The sequence below is a fragment of the Antennarius striatus genome, chromosome 19 (genome assembly GCF_040054535.1).
Source record: "Antennarius striatus isolate MH-2024 chromosome 19, ASM4005453v1, whole genome shotgun sequence".
NCBI lineage: Eukaryota > Metazoa > Chordata > Actinopteri > Lophiiformes > Antennariidae > Antennarius > Antennarius striatus.
Window position 1 is genome coordinate 2,550,236 of NC_090794.1, and position 21,474 is coordinate 2,571,709.

General features: G+C 44.0%; 1 protein-coding gene across 3 annotated transcripts; it reads left to right on the plus strand.

Moving 5' to 3' along the window:
- Positions 1–6,687: 6,687 nt before the first annotated feature.
- On the plus strand, positions 6,688–21,415 carry enpp1 (ectonucleotide pyrophosphatase/phosphodiesterase 1). Of its 3 annotated transcripts, none has more exons than XM_068341783.1 (23): positions 6,688–7,036; positions 9,374–9,446; positions 11,220–11,280; positions 12,266–12,363; positions 12,442–12,521; positions 12,942–13,061; positions 13,572–13,681; positions 13,810–13,875; positions 13,953–14,025; positions 14,148–14,256; positions 14,328–14,459; positions 14,568–14,599; positions 14,712–14,839; positions 15,108–15,177; positions 15,942–16,029; positions 16,543–16,727; positions 17,176–17,215; positions 17,305–17,465; positions 18,123–18,258; positions 18,774–18,848; positions 19,993–20,125; positions 20,507–20,651; positions 20,775–21,415. In XM_068341783.1, the coding sequence occupies exons 1-23, from the start codon at positions 6,905–6,907 to the stop codon at positions 20,925–20,927; spliced, it is 2,400 nt and encodes a 799-aa protein (XP_068197884.1). In that variant the 5' UTR covers positions 6,688–6,904; the 3' UTR covers positions 20,928–21,415. The 3 variants fall into 3 exon arrangements, with proteins under 3 accessions (XP_068197884.1, XP_068197885.1, XP_068197886.1); XM_068341784.1 differs by lacking the exon at positions 6,688–7,036 and adding an exon at positions 8,007–8,336; XM_068341785.1 differs by lacking the exons at positions 6,688–7,036; positions 9,374–9,446 and adding an exon at positions 10,460–10,726.
- The last annotated feature ends 59 nt before the right edge of the window (positions 21,416–21,474 follow it).

Consider the following 21,474-nt stretch of genomic DNA (forward strand, 5'->3'; position numbering starts at 1 on the left):
CCAAGACAAACATGAATGCCTGAACTTTGACCTTCCCCTTCATAACAAACTCCAGAGTAAATAAACACGTGAATCTCCTTAACTTATCGTGCTTGCGTTGACCTCGCAGTGTCGCTGTTGGAGCGGCGAGCGAGGAGTGAATGTGACATGTTTTTGAGAAGTCATTCGATCATGAGATGATGGCGATTGGACACAGGAGGCAAAATGTCAAGTGAAAATCTAACTGGGGCCAAATTTGATGACCTTCAGTGTCACTGGTTTCCATTCAGCGGTTCCCCGATGTGTTCGTCGACATTTCGGAGATGGAGACTCTGTTTATGATGCTCCAAAGAGATTTTAATCGTTTTGTCGTGCGTGAATTTTCCTGAAAAATAAAAGCTTTTTTCTTTTTTTAGAAAGATATTTTTTAAAATAGCTTTTCCTAGTTTAGTTTGAGTATTTAACATTTTCATCTACCGACGACCTGGGTTTAGTTCCTGACGTCTCTTCTGAGGGATCCTGGCTGATCTTAAGTTCCAGACTGTGAGCCGGACCAAAAATAACCCCGGCTTCAATAACCAGGTCGGTCAAGTCAGGCGTGACTGAGCCTTTATAAATCCTCCTTTCACAGGCTGCATGCCTCAAACCGATCAATAGGTCCATTAATCCGTGATCCTGTGATGAAAAATGTGACAAATGACATCATACATGGTGGCGACGGCCTGTTTGTGTCCAAACATGTGTCCTGTGCTGTAAAGATAGAAAACCAGAACCAGACTAAGAACCGCTGAGAGAACCAGAACCACTGACCCTGAAAGAGCAAAGATAGACCCAGAACACCTGAGGGAACCAGATCCAGATCACCTGGGACAACCAGAACCAGAAAGAACTGGTTCTCTCAGGAGGTCTGGGTTTGGGTCTTGAACAAACCCAGATCTCCTGAGAGAACCAGACCCAGAGCCAGATCCACAAATAGACCCGGAGACAGTTGCCGTGGCAGCTGCTGGTACATGTCACTGTTTAGGGCGGGGCTCCCCGAGGCATCCCCACAAGCCTGGGAGATGCCCCCTGAGCAGGTTACCGTAGCGATAGAGTCGCTTCATCTAAAAACAACAACTTTTTGAGACGTTTGGATCACGTTAGTAGAGTTTCGTCTGACGATCTGAGGTGTGCTGACTGGGGGGGTTTTAAAGTGTATGACATCAAAGCTTTTCCTTTGTGTGTGTGTGTGTGTGTGTGTGTGTGTGTGTGTGTGTGTGTGTGTGTGTGTGTGTGTGTGTGTGTGTGTGTGTGTGTGTGTGTGTGTCAGTGTTTGTGAGGAGCGCTGAATGGAACGCGGCCGTTGCAGAACGATGGAGGTGTGGAAGGACGAGCAACTTTTTCTAATTATTTTTTTTATTTTCAAGACCCCTCCCAGGAGGAAATAAGTCCTATCCCATAATAAACATTCCACATATTCACAACTGAAGCCCTTCACAAGCAAACAGCTTGTACGTTAGCTCCACATGCTTGCTCCAGAGCTCATTAGCAGGCCTGAAGCTAACTCATCAACACCGGAGAACATTACATAATGATAGGAGGACATCGTTACGGCAACGCCACGGAGACAGGAGCTGACCCCCCCACCGGAACAGCAAAGTATCCTGGGAGCGCCCTTCAGCTGCCTCTCATTACGTGATGCTCGACGCGTCCTGCAGCTTCCCGCTGACATTCAATTAAAGTCTTTCTTTTTCCGATCATTTTCTCCGCCTCTGTGACTCCGCCTCTCCCCTGCTGTCATTGGATAATTATTCCAAACAGCTCTCCAATTATAGGCGAATCTATTTATTAGCCTCGGTGTGTCTGTGTGTGTGTGTGTGTATGACACACACCTGGGCCTCTCTTTAGAGCGAGGACAGCGATGTGCTGGAATGTAGATGTGGCGGGCGCGACTGGTGGGGAGGGGTTCTGGTTCACGATGCCTGACCTTTGACCTGAAGATCTCTCCAGTGCTTAATGGACCGTGTTGTTTCTACATGGGTGAAAGCTACAGTCAGCAACCATGAAATTGGTTGATTTCAGAAACGATCGCTTCATTTGAGAGGTTCCACCCCAAGACAAAACATCATTTAGGACGCCGGTGATTTCATGGGAAACAATTCCGGTCCCGTCGTGTCGGTAAATAAAATATTTGATGGAGACCAACGTCCACGTCCCTCTGCGGCGGATCGGAACCGCTGGGAAAGTTTCGGGAGGCTGACCTGTCACCCCTTTGTCTTTCTCCTCTCTACTCATCTTCACATCATCGCCATCCGCCCTAACGAACCCGGTCATTACATTACATAAGGATAAATGTGAATATTTCATCAGAGATTATCTCCCATCGATCAACAGCTGGCAGCGCGACCCTCATTAAAACCGCGAAAGGTCACGTATTGGTTAATGATGCAGCGGGAAATGGATCGATAACTATAAATATCAGGGATATGTTTAGGATATGAGTGACGCTAAGAGCTGTGATCAAGGTGAAGATTAAACTACCTTCAAGTAGATAATTAGACGGGTGTCACTGAATGTCGATGCTATGACTAAAAAGCGCTTTCTTTTCACGACCATTAAGACTTGATTTCTGACAGAAATGTCTGGACTGTCGAGACGCCGCTTCTAATAATTCCTGCAGTCAAAAAAAAACCCCAAAACTATATATAGCTTGATTTTGTCCACCTCCTCAGGTTCTCTGAGGCGACAGCGTTTGATTGGCTGTCCGTCCTTCAGAACTGATGTTGTGAGCGACACGTTTGACACGTTAATGAGACGTGTTCCCAGTTTAGCTTCCTGTCAGCTAAATGTTGACGCTCCTTAGACACTGTTGTGTTTTTGTTGAGGGAAAAAAATGAAAAAAATTGGGAAGAAATGTGAGACAAACTGGTGAAAAATGTGAGATTTTCAAGGTAATTTAAGAACATATTTGAGGGAATATACCAACAATAATTAAATATGTTACATTGTTTAATCTTATGTTAATTTATGTTACATTATTTTACATTATTTTACACTATGTTTACATTTACATTACGTTACGTTATTTTACTTTATTTTAAATATTTAATTTTAATTTAATTTTTTTAAACGTTATTTAAATTTTTTAAAATTCAATTTTAATTTAATTTTACTTTATTTTAAATATTGCCTTACTTTTGCATTCGTCTATAAGTACATTCTTCTTTTAACATCTAGCAGAGTAAAAATCATTCATTTTTTTCTTTATTTATTTTCCCAAATGGAATCAGATTTGTTAAAAAAAAAATTTTTTAAATAGATTATTGTTATTCCAGCCTTGAAATCCTCATACAACCAGAGAGAGATGACGAAAGAAGTTTGTTGAGAACGCGACTCTGAACTGGAACGTGTTCCTGATTGGGTCTGGCAGGACGTACGATGGAATTTAATCCCGGGTATGAAGATGTTTACAGCTGAAGACACTGGCTGTAAATCCTCCACAGATATATTTATGTGTCTGCATGGACGTGATGTTCCCCTCTGCACCGGGGGAACATTTCCACTTACATCCATCAGATGCCGCCTCAGCATTTTACAGCACCATTAGCAGAAAATAGTGGTTCATCATCTGTAAACAGCACACACCAGAATTCACCCTGTGTTGTGATTCTGATGTACAGGTGGGCGTCAGTAAGCTTTTTTGGTGGGACATATACTCCCATTATTTAGTTCAATAACTATGTGGATTATATTTATAGGATATACAGGTTTAATTTCAAATTAACAGACATGGAACAAACTTTCTTCGTGTTTTGATGTCACATGCTGTCAATCCTAAATCAAGCCTGCACTAGGTGTCAAAAACTGAGTGCACAAAGTCAGGAGGTGGGTGGAATTATTCTGTTTTTACGGTCGTGGGTGAGTGTTTATCAGGAGCTTTTGAGAGATGCTCATTATTTCAGGACAACAACAAAAGCAAACAGGCGACCAAAAGACGTCAAGCTCCACGGTGAATCCTGGCTGACAGGTCGGTGACAGATGCATCTGAGAAGATGGAAGCTTTCAGCTTGGTGTGCTCAGGATTGGTTCATGTCGAATGAATAATTCATGGAAAAATTTATAGGCGCCTACAGGAGGTCTCGTGGGAAAGATGTCCCCAGAACTGTCAGCTGATGGCTTCTTTAAGTACGCATAGCGCTGCTTCTCCTCGATGCGTTATTCATGTCTCGGTTTGAGTTTGATACGCTGAACTTCAGTTTGGGTGTCGCCAGAGGCTTTGAGAAGGTCCAGCAGAGATGTCCATGTGGGTTTAGAGCGCTGACATGGTGGAGACGACGCAGCTGAATAACCAGCAAGACCTGTGGCTGAAGAACAAACGTTCACTTGGTGGTTTGGTTGAAAATCAGACTTTGGGTTGTTTGATCCATCAGGTGACCTCCAGACAGGAGGTTCCATTTGTATCAGGGGTGGCTGGTTGGTTGGTTGATTAGTTGGTTGGTTGGTTGGTTGATTGGTTGGTTGGTTAATTGGTTGGTTGGTTGGTTGGATGGTTGGTTGGTTGGATGGTTGGTTGATTGTTGGCTGGTTGGTTGGTTGAATGGTTAATTAGTTGGTTGGTTGGTTGATTGTTGGATGGTTGGTTAGTTGGTTGGTTGGTTGGTTGGTTGGTTGATTGGTTGGTTTTTGGGTTGGTTGGTTGGTTGGTTGATTAGTTGGTTGGTTGATTGATTGATTAGTTGGTTGGTGGGTTGATTGGTTAGTTGGTTGGTTGGTTGGTTGGTTGATTGTTGGCTGGTTGGTTGGTTGGTTTGTTTGTTGGCTGGTTGAATAGTTAGTTGGTTGGTTGGTTGTTTGCTTGGCTGGCTGGTTGGTTGGTTGGTCAGTTGGTCACTCAGTTCTGGATCTTTATTTTTAAATTCGCTATCTAGTCCAGCATTTTAAAATCACATTTAGCATTAGCCGTGTTAAAGGCCAACATAAGAACCTATCGTGCTGTAAATTGTGTAAAATTTGTGTAGAATTGTAAACATATTTTCAGAATTGTAATAATGAAACTGTATATTTGACATTTTCTAGCAGAACTGATAAAAGTTTTTTTAAAATGTTTGTAACTACAGACACGGTGTGATGGTTTGAACAAACAACTCCTTTTCTGTGATAAAAGAAACCAACTGAGTTCATGTTTCAAACCCAAAAAGACAAAAAAGAAAATTTTTTGTCTTTTATCATGATTTTGACTAGAATTAAAAAATTAAATTCCGAGACCAGTGCGTGTTTTTTGACATTCAAAGGTCAGACGAAACGCGATAAGGACAGCGAGTGCTACACGTTAAGGTCAACATTAGCGCCCGTGTTATCCGGCCCAGATGGGTTTGGGTTCGCTGCAGGCAGACAGTCTGCATGCAGTTCACTGAGCAGGACACACACAGTCCGACGCTCACGGGCGATTACAACATGAAACCATGTTAGTGTACACAAACACACGCAGACGCAGAGACAAACATGCAGTGAGCACATTTAGCTCCAGGCTGAACGCGGGACAAGACAGAGGTCAGAGGTCAGAATTTCATCCCTTGTGGGATTCTTATTATCACACCACAGGATGCAACTGGATCTGAAGGAACTCTGGACCCCTGGGCCCCAGAGGTCTCGGGATGTCATGCTAGTGGGGTAACATCACCATCTTGTGGAGGGTTCATAAAGTCACTTGTGGACTTCCACTCTGGCTGACCCCCAAACCAGCTTCATAAACGGTCTCCAGCAGCTTCTGGTGAGGCTCAGGCTGAGTTAAATACACTTTGGCATCACTTAGATTTTAGAGAATAGGTATTCTAAAATCTCCATTTGTGCATTTTAATCCTATCAGTGTCAGATCGGCGACAGGAAAAGAAGTAACGTCATGAATATTTATGATAGTCTGTCTTTTAAAACTTAGTTTTAGAATTAATTCCCAAATCAACCTTCAGATTGAATCCACTTTTCCTAAGCACAGTTTAATCACAATTTAATTTTGAGATATCTTGCAGACACACAAGAAAAGGCCTTCCCATTTGGAAGAGACTGTGGAGGAGGGTTTATCAAAAGAGTTTTGAAAACCTTTAAATAAATAATCTTTTAGTTTTTGTGTAAACCTGCTGTGGAAGTAAAGTGAGCACACAACCTCCTGCAGGTGAGGAGAGGACACACAAAGGGAGGATTGTTGTGTTTGTCAGCCGATAGTCTCACATTGTTCCAGATGAGCGATAGAGAAAGAAACTACATCTGTTCTGGTCTGTTTTATTCTCAGGCTGGATCGTATCAGCTGCCCAGTGAGGCCTTGTGTTGTGTTGTTGTGTTGTTGTGTTGTGGAAACGTCACAAATATTGTTTAAGCAACGTCAGGTGTTAAAGGACGTTTTATTGTGTGTGGGGGGGTATTGTAGAACTCATCGGAGAGGAAGTACTCGGATTGATAGGGATCTGTATTGATGAGAAAGGAAGTGAAACAATTAACAACAACAAACAAACAACAACAACAAACAGTATTTGGGGATTTGTTGAAATGCGTCATTACGCACCGCTCCGGTTCGATCACAAGGTGGTGCCGCGCAACCGGCGCCTCCAGGGACCCCCGGAGTTCCACCGAGCCAGGAAACGTCATAAACAAAAATGACACGACTTCAGCGTGTTTCAAAGAAACTTTACTACAGTTTCAGTCAAGCTCCAGTTGCGTCCGTCGTTTGTTTTGTTTGTTTGTTTGTTTGTTAGTTTAGATTTGCGGGCGGACGGAGTCGCTCCTCCACCGTCTCCATTCGCGCGTCGCCCCCTCGTAAACTTGGAGCCGCCGATCGGAACAAGGCGGTGCCGCACATGAGCAGAGGGAGCTCGCCTTCCTCCTCCTCCTCCTCCTCCTCCTCCTCCTGACTCTCCTGGAGAACTCCAGCAGGAGTTAGAAAGCGGACAGCGGCATGGACGCATCCAAAGGAGAGGACGGCGCGAACGAACAGCCCACCTCCCCGTTCGTGGCACCGGAGGCGGAGGCGCAAATTAGTTACTCCGGCGGGGGGAAGAAGAGGATCAAGTGTTTGGTCATTACGGGGGTAAGTTTCTAACTGTAGTTGCGGGACACAGGAGAGACCAGGATGGGTTCGCATGTCTGGCATTCCAGCTGTCAGATTGCGCGACATTATTGGTGCGTTATTTTCTGCAATCCGGACAGAGACGCACACTTTGGTCCTAAATACAAGTGACCTCAGAGTCCGGGTAGGGGAATGCGGCTGTGAACCTACTTTATAGAAACTTTTTATTCATTAACACAACTCAGAAGTTTGTAATTCCACAGGTTGTGTTCAAACCAAATTATTTTCCAGCTTCCACTTCTGTTTGTTCCATTGACCTGAAATCCATTGATCGTTTCCAATCAGATGATATTTAGTCTGGACCTCTATGGAACACAGGATGAAGGAAGTTTTCTCCATTAATGGTCCATTCAGACCTCCATTCATTTAGGGCGACCTCGTGAGCGCCCCCTACAGCCCCAGGACCTCTGGAGGGGGGCGTATCTACACAGTTAAAATATTTCTGTAACCGAGCTCCTCTTCTTCATCATTTTCTTCATCTTCTTGTAGAGTCAGTCAGCTCACACATTTTCCCACCTATCCCATTTCCCCCCGTCCCTCTTGTTCTTTGATGAAGACTATCTGACTTCCTTCAAACTCCCCCAGTTTTTCTTTGACTCCTCTCCCTCTTCGTTCCTAACTTTACATGAAGACTCCTCTCTTGGTTCCTCCCTTGATGCACCTCAAACTCCAGGCCGGGACAGTTGGAGGTTCTGGATTCTGGGTTGCATTTGGGTCAGGGGGGCAACTGGTGGGCGGAGCATGCTAGGCCACATGGGTTGGTAGTTGTGGCGTGGTTTGGTTAGTGATGGATAAAGAAGGCCTTTAGTTAATCAACACCCTGATAATAGGTAGGTGGGTACAGTAATCCCTTGTGAATTTGTGCTTCAAGATGGTGAAGAAGAAGAAGATGAACAAGAAATGTACTATATTAGGTTGGTAGGTAGGTGGGTAGGTATGTATATGTGGGTATATGTGGGTAAGTAGGCCTAACTGACAGGTTTGTTTTAGTGAAATGAGATGAGTTAGTGTTTTATTGATCCCTGACGGGATAGAAATGTAATCGTATCCATAGAGATTGTTTGTGTTTGCTCAGAAAGCAGACGCTGCAGCCGCCATCCGGCCGGTCTTTATTAAACACACGTGTCGTGTCAAAGTCCAGACAACAGTGTGTTCCTGCCTGTTTGTCATACATCAGCGAATACACGGCTCGTGCTGGGATATTAATACGCGTCATTCAAGGTCTGGCATGAGGATGATTGCGACATCATTGGAGCAAAGAGTAGGTTTATTTCTATTCTCTACTAAGTTATGTATTTTTGACATTTTTCCTGCCTGTTTCAGCTTGATTTGACTCAGCAGTCTAAATATACTGTGCGCAGTTTACGGTTAACAACCCACAAAAACTCAAGGTCCCAGGTCAGTCCAGGTCTGTCCTCTTTCCAAGTGTGTCTGAATTAAATGAAGTGGATTACCTGTGGTTGTTGATTCCCAACATTCTTTTCTGAGACTTACAGCACACAACAGCTTCAGTGGAATTGTAGAAATTAAAGGACGACAGTATAAAAATATAGTCCAGATTATAAGGCTTTTATTTGTCCATGCTTGTGCACACTTTCTGAAAGCTTAGGACATGGATAAACAAACTATTGGCAACAGAAACGTTGGAGAAAGTTTCGTCATAACTCAAACAAGATGCAAAAAAAATTCTGTGGACGTTTTCGTTGCCGTTTGGCTCTTCGCCGCCCCCTACTGGATGTATGATGCCAACATATAGCGCCTGTCTGAAATGGACCTCTACCTGGACGTGGCTCACCTTTAAATTAGGCTCGACTTTTTAAAAAACTTTTATGCTATATCCCTTGAAGTTTTGTGTAACTCATCCGGTTGTATTTGATTAAAAAAAACAACCTGCTAATAAATAAAACAAACAAACAAATGGACACTTTTTAGAATGTAAACTCTTTGGTTTCCTATTACCATCACTTCACACTTCGGTCAAGCGAAAACGCAACTCTTTAGTGACTCAAAGCTTCGACCTTTGTGCACCAATGAGATGGAAATTCTAAAATGATGACAGCACTAGAGGAGAAGTCAGAAGATCAAGCAAACAGTAACTGTTCATCCTCTGAGGACCATGAATGCCTGCAAAAAGATTAAGCTTAAACCATCGACTGAATCTAAAAATACTTCCGTTAACAAGGGGAAAGTAAAATGTAAAAATGCACACCCGTGTTTGTCGACAGCTGCATGCGAGGTGAGAACTGCCATCTACTCCCCCTTTGAGAAACATCCTGACTCTTCTTCTCTGGGTTTTAGGTTCTCCTGCTGTGTCTGCTGGCGCTCACCTTGGCTTTGGTGCTTCCGCAGAAGAAGTACGAGGATGAGAACGGTAGGCGCCGAAGATCGTTCCGATGCTTCGATTATTTAACTGATGTATCTTTGCCAAACACATTGGAGATAAGATCCTTCTTCTTCTTCTTCTTTGGTTTGCTGGATTTTGTGAAGTAGTCTATCTCCAGAGTGAAGGAGGGTGAAAGTTAGAGGTCTTATTCTTGTTCATCTTTTTCTTCTTTAACATCATTCCATAATTGAAAATATAGATGTGTAACAAGACCTTCAGCAAGAGGACATCTCGGGTTACTTTTGCTTATTTTCTTAGAAACTTCTATTCCCATCATTTAATTCTACTGCCAAGACTCTCCTCCACAATGTCACCCGTGACTTCATCATCATCATCCAGAACGCTTAAATCAGGAAGGGGAAGCCTTGAAAAGAGTTGTCCCAGATTGAAAACAGTCACTGAATGAAGATAGAGGAACAAAGACGTCAGGTTTCATTATATAGCCTGGTGTTGGTGGATAAAAGCAACTGTCAGTGGGAACAACCGAGACTACTGTCAGGCTACCAACACGCTGTTTGGGCTACCGGAGAGAGACAGCGTCCCTAAAGCAAACGCCTGCTAAACATTCCGATCCCTCAGAAACTCTAAACTGCCTGTATTTAGACCAGCGGTGCTGGGGGGGTCGAGTTACCGACCGGCCAGGGAAAAAAGAGATGCGGAGGTGAAGCTCGTGATTCCTTCCTGTCGGGGTTGTGCGATCAGGCTGTTTTTAACCGAACGCACCATAAACACACATCTCAGCGAGACAGGAATGTTCACCCCGCCGCTATAGATTCCCGTGCACAGCGGGTCTTTGTTGCAAAACGCCATACCAAAAACACCCCTCTTCCATTTTGGGGCAGCGGTGGCGGCTGTGGGTAGCTGTCCCCAGGCTGGGCGGGGTGCTCTCTCTGCTGTGGCCTTTCCCTCTACTTATACTTCCTACCCAACTAATATGACTTCTCGCTCACCCTGACTCAGATTTTGTTTTTCACATCTGCTTTGTGGGTGAAACTGATGAACAGAAATAAAAATAACCAGGACGGAGCTTCTACACCTTCAGCTTTCTCAGAGATGTGCAAAGTCTCCCTGTCTCGACAGATTTATCTGGAAGTCAGGTGAAAAGCTCTGATCCGAAGCTTCCCGTTTTTCGTCGTCTTATCTAGAGGAACGTCCTTGTGGAGACTTTAATTCTGGAAGCTGCTCAGGAGGAAACAATAGAAACATGGATCATCGCGATGTTGAGAAGATATTTTAGGATTTCCATCTCACATTTCATTGCAACGCCAGTGAGTTTTTGCCTTGCAGACGTTCCGTTCGAAAGTTTGTGCACAAACTACCAGGCGGATGCCAAACATGTTGGAAGGAGGAAGCGTGGGTCAGAATTGAAGTCATAAATTTTAGGGCTAAGCCAAACAGACAAGAGTGGGATGGTTTAGCCTTCAAGGAGGTTCCTTCCTTTATTCTTGTATTCCTAATTTTAGATTCTTTATTTTCCATCATCCCTGTTTTGATGCATCTCTTCTTTTGTTGTTGTTATTATTAAGTTTCTATATATTTTCTCTTCCTGTTTTTAGTTTCTTCTGTCTTTTTTAGCACTTTGTGGACATAGTCTTTGGTATAAAGCGCTTTGAGCTGTCTCATCTGAAAAGAGATGAGAGAGAGTAAGAGATTTTCTTTAATTCCATTTGACTTTTGCTCGCTGATCAATAGGTTTTTAGGAGTGAATGACGACGACATCATCAAACTCACTGAGTGACAATGACTCTCTTGTCCAATCAGGAGGGGACCTGTGGCTGCAGCAGGCCGGCGGTGAGATCCAGCAGCAACGATGTCCCCCCGGGTAATAAAACCCTCCTGTTCCTGCTGGTTGTAGTTGGGATCACATCCTAATGCTTTGTTTAATGCATCGTTTTAAGACTGAGAATGACTCTCCGCCCACGGTTGTGCTACTGAGTTGAGCCCATTGTCTCCAGTAAGGAGTTCTCAGTGGACTACAGAGAAAAAAGAAGGACTCACATGTCACATTTTCTCAGATGTTTAAGAAGTGTGTAAACAACCCAAACACGACAATCATATTTTATTACGGTGCTGGCTAAAAGAAATAACTGTCTCTATGGAAACCAGGCTAATGACTAACCAGGCGTGTGTTTGTGAGTGATGTGTGTGACCACAAGTGTGTGTGTGTGTTTCTGCTTTGGAAGGGAGGAACCCCAGACAGACTCGATAGGCTATGAAAAAAGTCTCCCCCTCCAAAGTGAAGCTATTTTTAGTCTGAAAATGTCTTTATACAAATTAATGCCGTCTGTATTTTTAAATTAATATCACTCATTGCCTTTGGTTTGTTTATGTTGATTCTGGCAGGCCTTTTATTGAAAGTGTCATTTCTTCTTGGAACATTTCGTAATTAAACTTTGAATCTCAGTTCAATGTTTAACTTTCTGGAGATTATTCCACCTCCTCTATATCAGTCACTGTTTTAAGACAATTCAAGGTGAAATGTCAGGAAATTTCCTAAAGTAATCCTTTTTTTTTAGGAGATTTTGTAGAAGAACATCTAAAAGATCTTAATAAATTGCTCTCAATCCTGTGATTGTTGACATTGAAGCAAACAGACTCGTGGTTTGGGTTTCATTGGACGTGGAGCACCGACAAACTTCCCAATGTTAGGTTTGCTATGGGGAAAAAAAGGGATTTCCTGACATCTTTTTATAACTGAAGCATTTTCTCTCCCTGTCTGTGAAATCAAAGAGCTGCTTGTGTCTGCATTGACCTACTCTACTCACCTCACTTACCCCTTAAGACTTCCTGTCTGTGTTCCCGTCCAGTTTTTCCAGACCCCCTCTCATCCTGGTCTCCTTGGATGGATTCAGGGCGAAGTACCTGACGGACCACAGCCACCACATTCCTGTCATCAACAAGTTGCGTAAGTTGCCCACGCTGTTGACTCCGTGGCGCTTCGTGGTTGGCGTGGATGACTGACCGTTTCTTTGCTGCCTTACAGGAGCATGTGGGACGACAGCTCCAAGCATGAGGCCGGTCTATCCTACTAAGACCTTTCCCAACCACTACAGTATTGTCACTGTGAGTTTTCTGGTCACAGGGTGTGACTTATTGGTCAGACTGGAGTGTAAAGGTGCATAAAACCCAAGTCTAATTACTAAAAACTGAACAGTAAACCTCCAGTAGGCTAAATGGACTTACTTAGTTCCACCAACGATGTTCAAGAACCCCAGTTCAGCAGTAAATTTGAAGGCTTTCCCAGCAAGAGGCCGGTCTTTTCAGCAGCAGTGACGTTACCATTGAGGCATAATAGCTTTCATATGTCTGTGGAGAAGCAACGTAACTGGGCGGGCCTCCAGAAGCTGAAACCAGACGCTGCAGTTCCCATAAACCACCTCCAGGGGTACAGAAGTCACGTACTGTAGAAGAGGAGGGAATCGCTTCAAGACCCTACGGAATCAAACAACTCTTTGATTGTGCTTTGTCATGTGATTCCTTCAGGGCCTTTACCCCGAGTCTCACGGGATTGTGGGTAACAAGATGTACGATGTGACCCGAGACGCTTTCTTCAGCTTGAAAACCCAAGAGAAGTTCAACCCAAAGTGGTACCTAGGAGAACCGGTGAGTGAGTCTGTCCGAACACGAACAGATAGACTTTTTGTCTCCGTCGCTCACCTGATGGAGGAAAGCATGATGTGAGTCAGGAACACACAATTTCACACACAGTTTAGTTTAATTAGTGGGAATCATCTCTCGCTGTGAGTCTGTATGTAATTATGGATTCTGTCTGTGGAGACCGGCAGCTCTTGAAAGCACAGCAACAGACCGATGCGACTAAGTACGCCCGACAAATGAGGCTAGGCAGCATAAATAAGATCAGTCTGTAGATTAGGTATTGATTCAGTGTAAATACAGTCAGAATTCCGTCGCCTACTTATGGGGAGACTGATGCTTCTGTCCTGATGGACCTGACACCGCTGTGACGGACTGAGATGAATTGACGAATTGATCAAGAACTGAGACACCAAACTCGTCCTTTTTCTCTCCTGTCTTCATTTCCCTTCCTTTATTTTACTTGCCGTCTCCTCTCCTTCTTCCTCTGTTGTCTGCTCACCTCCTCCTCACCTTCAGGTCTGGCTCACTGCCATGCGTCAGAAACTGAAGGCCGGAACTTACTTCTGGCCCGCCACAGAAGTAGCCGTCAACGGCACCTATCCCAACTTCTACAAAACCTATAACAGGTGAGAGTAAAGCCATAGCATTCCAATGAGGACTTAATACCTGTGGTAAATTAAAGATGGAGAAAGCAGAGTTAAGCAGAATTAGTTTTTAGTTTAAATTGCTGTAATTTTGCCCTTTTGGTGCGCAGGAGTGTCCCTTTTGAGGAGAGGGTGTCGACAGTAATGCAGTGGCTCAGTTTACCTCAGGGAGAAAGGTATCACACGTTTTTAATTTCACATCAGTGGTCACCATCGAAAAACACTTGGCTGACTGTTGCTATGGTGATTTCAGACCCGATTTCTACACCTTGTACCTGGAAGAACCCGACTCATCAGGACATCATCACGGGCCGGCGAGCGAGGAGGTCAGCCATACGTTAAATTAAACTTATTTGATCAATCGGCCAACAGTCCAGGTTCCATATATGAACAGCTGATATTATGACACTCTCAGAGGTTATGAATCACGCTGACGTTTTTTCTTCAGGTTGTTCAGGCCTTGGAAAAGGTCGACAGGATCTTGGGCCTGCTGATGGACGGACTGATGCAGAGAGACCTGCACCACTGCGTGAACGTGATAATCGTATCGGATCACGGTGAGAAATCCACGTGGGATAAAGTGAAGAAAGATTCAGCCTGGAGGAATCCTAGATCTCTTCCTTCACAGGGATGGAGGCGGCTTCCTGCGACAAGGCGGAGTTTGTGTCGGACTACCAGAACGAAACGGACGACTTCAAGGTCATCCAGGGTCCGGCTGCTTGCATCAGACCCAGTAACCTCCCAGGGAATTTCTTCTCTTGTGAGTTCCTGTTGATAAAACTCCACCATCCGGCCATCGGCTCCTCCTCATGGCCCGGTTTTATTCGTACCCGGCCTGGCTGACCTTGTCCTGCGTTTCTTTTCCCAGTCGATTACGAGGGCCTGGTGAAGAACCTGTCGGTATGCAAAGCATTCCAGATTATCTGCCCGATCGGCTCCACTTTAAACAATCCCATCACCCACCCCCACCCCCCTCCTGCCGCGTGTTGATTCTCTTCTTCTCCGTCTAAAGTGCCGGTCTTCTGACCAGAGGATGAAGCCATACCTGAAGGAACACCTCCCCAAGAGGTTGCATTTCGCCAGCAACGTCCGCATCGAGAGAGGACACCTGTACATGAAGGAGGGGTGGCAGGCCGCGCTGTGAGTCACCCACCGTTAAAATAAAACCAAAAAAAAAGGAGGCGATGTCGCCAAAATCCCGCAAGCTGATTGGCTGATTCAACTCCGGGCACTAGATAGCCTCTTTTCGTGGTCTTAATGTTGATGATGAGAAGTTTCTTTCACCGTATGTCAAAGATGGAAAGGGAAAATTTGATTTGCATGAAGGGATGCTGTTGAAATTAATTTTTTGGGGGGGAATAAAAACGAAGATTCAACATTTAACAGTGTTATTTTCTGTCTTTGATAGTAACATCAAGGAGATGAAGTACTGCACCGGAGGATTCCACGGATCAGACAACCTCTTCAACAACATGCAGGTTAGAATTCTGTCGTAAATCCTTATGTTCTTTTCATGTGGGGTCATTAGCGGGATATGCTAACAAACAGTACCTAATTAGAAAGCGAATGTCCTGAATGTAGCTCGACTAAAAGCCGAGCCTTCTGAGCGCGTCGTGTGATTCATGCTTCGCCGTCGGAGCGCCGCCCGTTGGCTCAGCGGTTCCTCTTGAGGTTAAACGTTTCTGCTAAAAGCGGCTCGTCTGCAGCTGCTTCTGAAAGGAGGCCGGCGTCACACATGATGCAAAGAGTCAGGATGTCGTTTTTTTGGGGGGGTGGGGGGGTGGGGGGTGAGAGGCCTTTGCAGCCGACGGGGTTTGAAACGATGTCCAGGAAATACTAGGAGAGCGGGGGAAATGTTTTACTGTCACTCTTTCGTACAGTCTCGGGCCAAAACGTTGAGGAAGAACGACAAACACTCCTTCAGTAGAGAGCGTTCATCCACCAAGACGACGTTCCATTTATTCACACTAATGTTTAATTTATCTCAATAACCTCGAGCTTTTTAATTACCTTACAAGGCAAAACCGTGTGCAAGGCTAATGAAAAGTAAACTAAAACAGACTTTCGCTGGTCGCACGAAGGCCGGCAGCGTGTTTGAATTTGTTTACTCACCTGCAAATGTCTTTTATAACCAACAAACGTCTTCTTTAGAAAAAACACTAGCGTGCGTTTCAAGGTCACATGAGGTCATTTTTTTTTAAAAACCTTTATTTACCATATATGCTGTTTTATCTCCTTCCAGGCGATCTTCATCGGCTACGGTCCGTCGTTCAAGTCCAACACGATGGTGCCGCCTTTTGAGAATATTGAATTATACAACCTCATGTGTGGTGAGTGTGTGTGTGTGTGTGTGTGTGTGTGTGAACGTCCTGTCCTGTAGGTGTGTTCAGACATGTGTGTTCAGAGATCGTTTTGTTCAAACAGAACGTTTTTGAAATTTAGAAACGCATCATTTCTCCTGAACTGAATCCGGATTTGGTGACTTATGACCTCAGAAAGAGGAACTGCAGGAAGTGATGCGTGAACCACGCCGACCGCGTTTCAGATGGAAAGAGCAACTTATGCAAAAAAAAGAAAAAGAAAAAAGATGAACAGAAGAGTTATAGAACACTCTCAGGTTAACCGACGCGTGACATCTAACATGCCTGGTCGACAAAAACAACAGGAACAAACTGACGACTCATGAAATGGAGCAACAGTCGGGGGTGGAAACGGAATGACGATGTCATGGTCTCATGATCCATGAATTATTGAATCATCACACGTAATAAAAAAAAGCGTAGAAAGTAAAATGGATCGTAAAAATGAGACGTGGCGTTGACTCTCTTCTCCTTGTCCTATAGATCTGCTGAACATCCGTCCGGCTCCCAACAACGGGACCCACGGGAGCCTCAACCACCTCCTGAGGCGTCCCCTCCACCTGCCGGTTCACCCGGCGCAGCTCTCCCACGACACCCCCTGTGACGCCGCCGACCCCGTCCCCGCCGATGACCTCGGATGTAACTGCGGATCACAAACCCAGACGATGGTACATCAGGGGTGGGCGATTCATTTGTACGAGGGGGCCACATGAGAAACGTGAACTGTGTCAGAGTAAAATAGATCGATAGATAGATAGATACTTGATTAATCCCGAAGGAAATTGCACAAAATTAAATAAATTAAATAAAATAAAAATTAAATTAAATTAAATTAAATTAAATAATTAAATAATAAAATAAAATAAAAAACTTTAAATGAAAAATGCACTAAATTAAATATTTTGAATAGGTGGTAGTGATAATCAGAAGAATAAAACTCTAAATATGTAAATAAGGCCATTTGAAATTGCAGCGTTTAATTTATACAATTTATGGAATTTCTGTGTATGTAATTTATGATTGGCCTCGAGGGCCGGATAGGGACATACAAAGGGCCGGATGTGGCCCCCCCTGGGCCACATGTTTGCTTGCTAACAAGTGTGATTCTCTCTCCAGGAGGCCGACATGAACAGACGTCTTCTCTCCGTCAACGCCAGTGAGTTCTATTTCTGGAAGCTTTTACATCGACTTGAGGGAAAACCTTTTCGTCCAATCATCCTGGATCTCTCCCCGCCCCCCCCACAGGTGTTAAATCCACCTTACGCCGCCTCCACCATCCTTTCGGGACCCCTCGGGTCGTCCAACCAGAGGCCGACTTCTGCGTCCTCCACCACCTCAGCTACCTCAACGGCTACAGCAAAGACCGGCGGATGCCCCTGTGGGTGTCGTACACCCTCCAGCCTCTGGTGAGTCTGAGGCGTCCCGGCTTCATTCCTCCGGGGGTCGGGGTTTGGCAGCAGATGGCGTTTAGCATCTGAATCCTTTCTCTAAACAGCTGTTGCTCGTCCTTCCACACAACTCTTGACTTTCTCGCTTTTGCGGCGGAGCGTTTCGGCGTAAACTCATGACTTCAGCCGTAGTCGTTTCTACCCAGGAGGCTTTTCAACTGCGCCGTCTGGATTGGTGGAGCAACTCGAGGATCACATTTGGCCGGCGTTATGTTTGGCTTGGAAGAATCGCGGCTTGGACGATTCATCCACCGTCGTATGAGTCAGATTCATCCTTCATGTTTGTTTGGATCAGGGAGAAACTAGCAGACGGGTTTTGGAAAACTTTTACAGAACAAAGGAATCATTGTTAAGGAGAGGAACATTTTGTTGTGTATCCGTGAGTTTTCTTTTTTTTTCTTTCTTTTTTTAAATGTCTATTTCCAACATGTGAATGTTGATCTGATCCCAGGTTAATTTTTAGAATATTCTCACTTTTTTTTTTTTAATAAAAAAAATAAGAGATTGTAACCCAAATATTTTGAAAGCGCTGCGCAAACAGAAAGAGTGCAACGTCCTCGCTGACCGCAGCGCAAACAGAACCAAACATAGCCGCTGTCGTCCTCTCTCCCCCAGGCCGGAGTCCAGCCCCTGAACCCGGCGGTGGAGGCGTGCGTTCGAGCTGATGTTCGCGTCCCGCCGTCCGCCAGCCAGCTGTGTGAGCGCTCCAGCGGCGACCCCGCGCTGACCTCCGGCCTGCTGCACCCCCCCAGTGAGTACGCTCGTTCAGCCTGTGGTGGAGGAGGTCAGGACAGGACGCCTCCAACCGAGTGTCGGAATTCCAGCTGTCAGAGACGCGTTTTCATGTTAAAATGCTCCGTTACGCGCCGCCACCAACGGAGACGCTGCAGATGTAACGTCTTCTGAATGGAATTCAGCTTCCAGGTAGCTCCACACAAGGAAAGTTTCCCAGGATGCAAATGCAAACATTCCACTGCTGCTGTGGAGGAAAAAGATCCCAGACATCCATTTAAATTCAGTTGTATATTATTTCAAAGCATAATTTACTCTTAAATTGTTCATTTTTTTCCAGGCAGGAAATGAAATTTTTCCTTTTTTGTTGCATTTTAAGTCACATCTCGAGAGAAATTCACAGGTGTTATTATTTATTATGACACCAGGATTATAATTAAAGCCTTTCTAAGTGTTGACAACCAGACATTTGTCTCTAGTTTTAACCCAAACTGCAGACCTTCACAGTAATCCTATCATCTGGTCCCATTTCAGATCTGAATACCGCCGGACCGGAGTCAGACTCTCTCATCACGACCAACATGGCTCCAATGTTCCCCGCATTTAAAGGTGAGTCCGGCTCACAGGCCTTTAGTTTTTAAGTTTTATGCGATGGAAAAAGTAATTCCCAGAGATGGGTTTGAATTCTGGATGAGAGCTGGAGAGAAACCAAATCACATCCAGACATGATGTCATTTTCTGTTTGGTTAAATTGTTTTCTGAGAGTAGCTGTTGTGGTTTATATTCGTTTTTTATTCACAATATACATTTAAAAGCCGATGTTTATAAAGATGTAATAAAGGCTGTACTTTTTGGTTTCTAAAATGACATAAAAGAAGCCCACGGATCCGACTGATGTGATAATATGGCTCTCCTGTTCAGACACGGAATTCTTCCACACTTAATCCTCATGCTGTCCCGCTGGAGACACCGGAAGTCTTTTCAAAATAAGAATTACTATTAAAGTCTTTTAATTTGTAATGTAACGGAAAATATGGGAGAAGTTCCGCTTAGTTAGCGGATGCCGCCCCCTAGTGGGGAGTCCTTGTACCTGCAGCGGAGAGGATTAAATGTTAAGATTGTTTACTTAAATATCACAATATAAACATGTAAAATAGCTTCATATTCGCAAACAAAAAGTTTATATTGGTGTGAATAAAGCAAATAATAAAAATAATAAACCAGCACCAGCCTAGCTGACATTTGCGTTAATATATTTGCTGAGTAGAAACACACTGGCAACAGCGTCACCACATCATCCATCAGGAATCATTGTTGTAAAATGTTAGATATTGAACGTTTAATTAGCGCAAACCGTCAACTTTATCAATTTCAGTCTTTTTTTGTTGTTGCGAGAAATAGATTCAGACTTTGCAGACAGAAAAAAAAAGTAAATAAATATGTAGGAAGTAAGTAAGCAGTGGGAACGGCAACATGAGGGAATCACTGATTTGTTATTTTTACTTTTTCGTAATTCTATATGATTTTTAAATTTTATTTTTTTTCAACTTTTCTAATTTTGATAAGAGATATTTTTATAAATAGCTAAATATATTACATTATATAAAATTTATTTTGTGTGAAATAATATTCCTGTCTGTTTTTATTTCTTTTCATGGTCAAAGAACCGTTGACTTTTAGTGCTTGTGTTGAAGAACGATGGCCGACTGACAGGTTTTGTGTGTGTGTGTGTGTGTGTGTTTCTGAAACACAGACGTCTGGACCCACATCCACGACAAGCTGCTTCCAGGATATTCACAACAGCTGAACGGCGTCAACGTCATGACCGGGCCGATATTCGATGGAGACTTCGACGGAAACGTCGACGCCCTGAAAGCAACTTCAGAGTAAGTCACGTACGAATCACTATATTTACATCTGCTCACATTTGGGATTGCTTCATTTCTCTGCTTTGTTGTTAAAATTGCCAAAATATTTCAGGTTATTGTCATTGGATTTATTTCTGACCTGCATAAAAAGGAGGAAGCACAATGGCTTCCTCTGTCTTGATGAATAACCTGCGGCTGAAACTGAAACTTCCCTTTTACATTTCTGCTTCTCGTGAAAAAAAGTAAACATTTGATCCAAAACTACATTCACGTTAAATCTAACCGGTGATATTATAGAATAATGACGTCTTTTCTGGCCTTTAAAATCACCTCAAATGAATGATTATTAGCTGAATGAGTTAAAATGAGATTTTTGGGGTCTGAAACTCTTTTCTCCAGGAACGAGGCTCCCATCCCGACGCATTTCTTCCTGATCCTGACCAGCTGTGGGAATTCCACCTTAAGCCCGGTGAGATGCGAGGGTCCCCTGCAGGCCAAGTCCTTCATCCTTCCTCACAGACCGGACCACATGGAGAGCTGTGCTGTGAGTGTCACCCCTGACTCACCCCTGACTCACCCACCAAACGTCTACCCTATAGGTTGGAAGAAAAAAAAAAAAAAAGACCAAAGATGTGATTTTAAAACAAATGTTTCTGTTTTCCATCAGATCGGGTCCGACTTGTCGTGGGTGGAGGATTGGCTTCAGTTTCACAAGTCTCGCGTCCGAGACATCGAGCTCCTGACCGGACTGAGCTTCTACCAGGACCGGCTATCGGTGGAAGAGACGTTACGGCTAAAGACGTTTCTACAGACTGTTTGAAATCAGAGCCGTTAGTCTGAATTAGCTTTAACGTCCGGCGGGGGGGGGGGGGGGACACGTCACGTCTCCGCCCACGTGGACGCCACAAAGTTCAGGTCAAACTGATTCCGTTTTGTCCATCCAGGTTTCTTTTGTTGTACTTTAAGTCACGATTCAATGTGTGGAAGTCTTGTGTATTTGTGTGTTGTTGTTGTTTGTTTGTTTTTTATCACGTTTCTATGAATGGTTTGAAAAGTCAGAGCACGTATTTATAAATGAGATTCTGTAGCTCCCAAACAAAGACGACGATCCGTTGAGTATTTCCTACGCTGGGAATGTTGACAATTTGCTGTGTCTTCAAAAACTATTGAGTTTTTGGGGTTTTTTTAAATTCTTGAATGTCTTGAGTCATTTTTATTGCTTCTCATTGAGCTGGAAAACGTGTTTCTGTGTCGTTTATTTCGTCGACGGGGTTGAAACCGTTTCATAAAAACCTTTTTGACACTGATCTTGTGACTTATGCATCTTTTTTTTTTTTTGACACCTTGAGCCGCTGCAGCGTCGGCCG

What these genes read in the sequence shown, in the direction of transcription:
- enpp1 (XM_068341783.1), top strand. Translation starts at nt 6,905, where the DNA reads ATGGACGCATCCAAAGGAGAGGACGGCGCGAACGAACAGCCCACCTCC. An exon ending in ACGGGCCGGCGAGCGAGGAG is followed by an intron (nt 14,026 to 14,147) that starts GTCAGCCATACG and finishes TTTTTTCTTCAG; the next exon opens with GTTGTTCAGGCCTTGGAAAA. An exon ending in GCCCTGAAAGCAACTTCAGA is followed by an intron (nt 20,126 to 20,506) that starts GTAAGTCACGTA and finishes TCTTTTCTCCAG; the next exon opens with GAACGAGGCTCCCATCCCGA.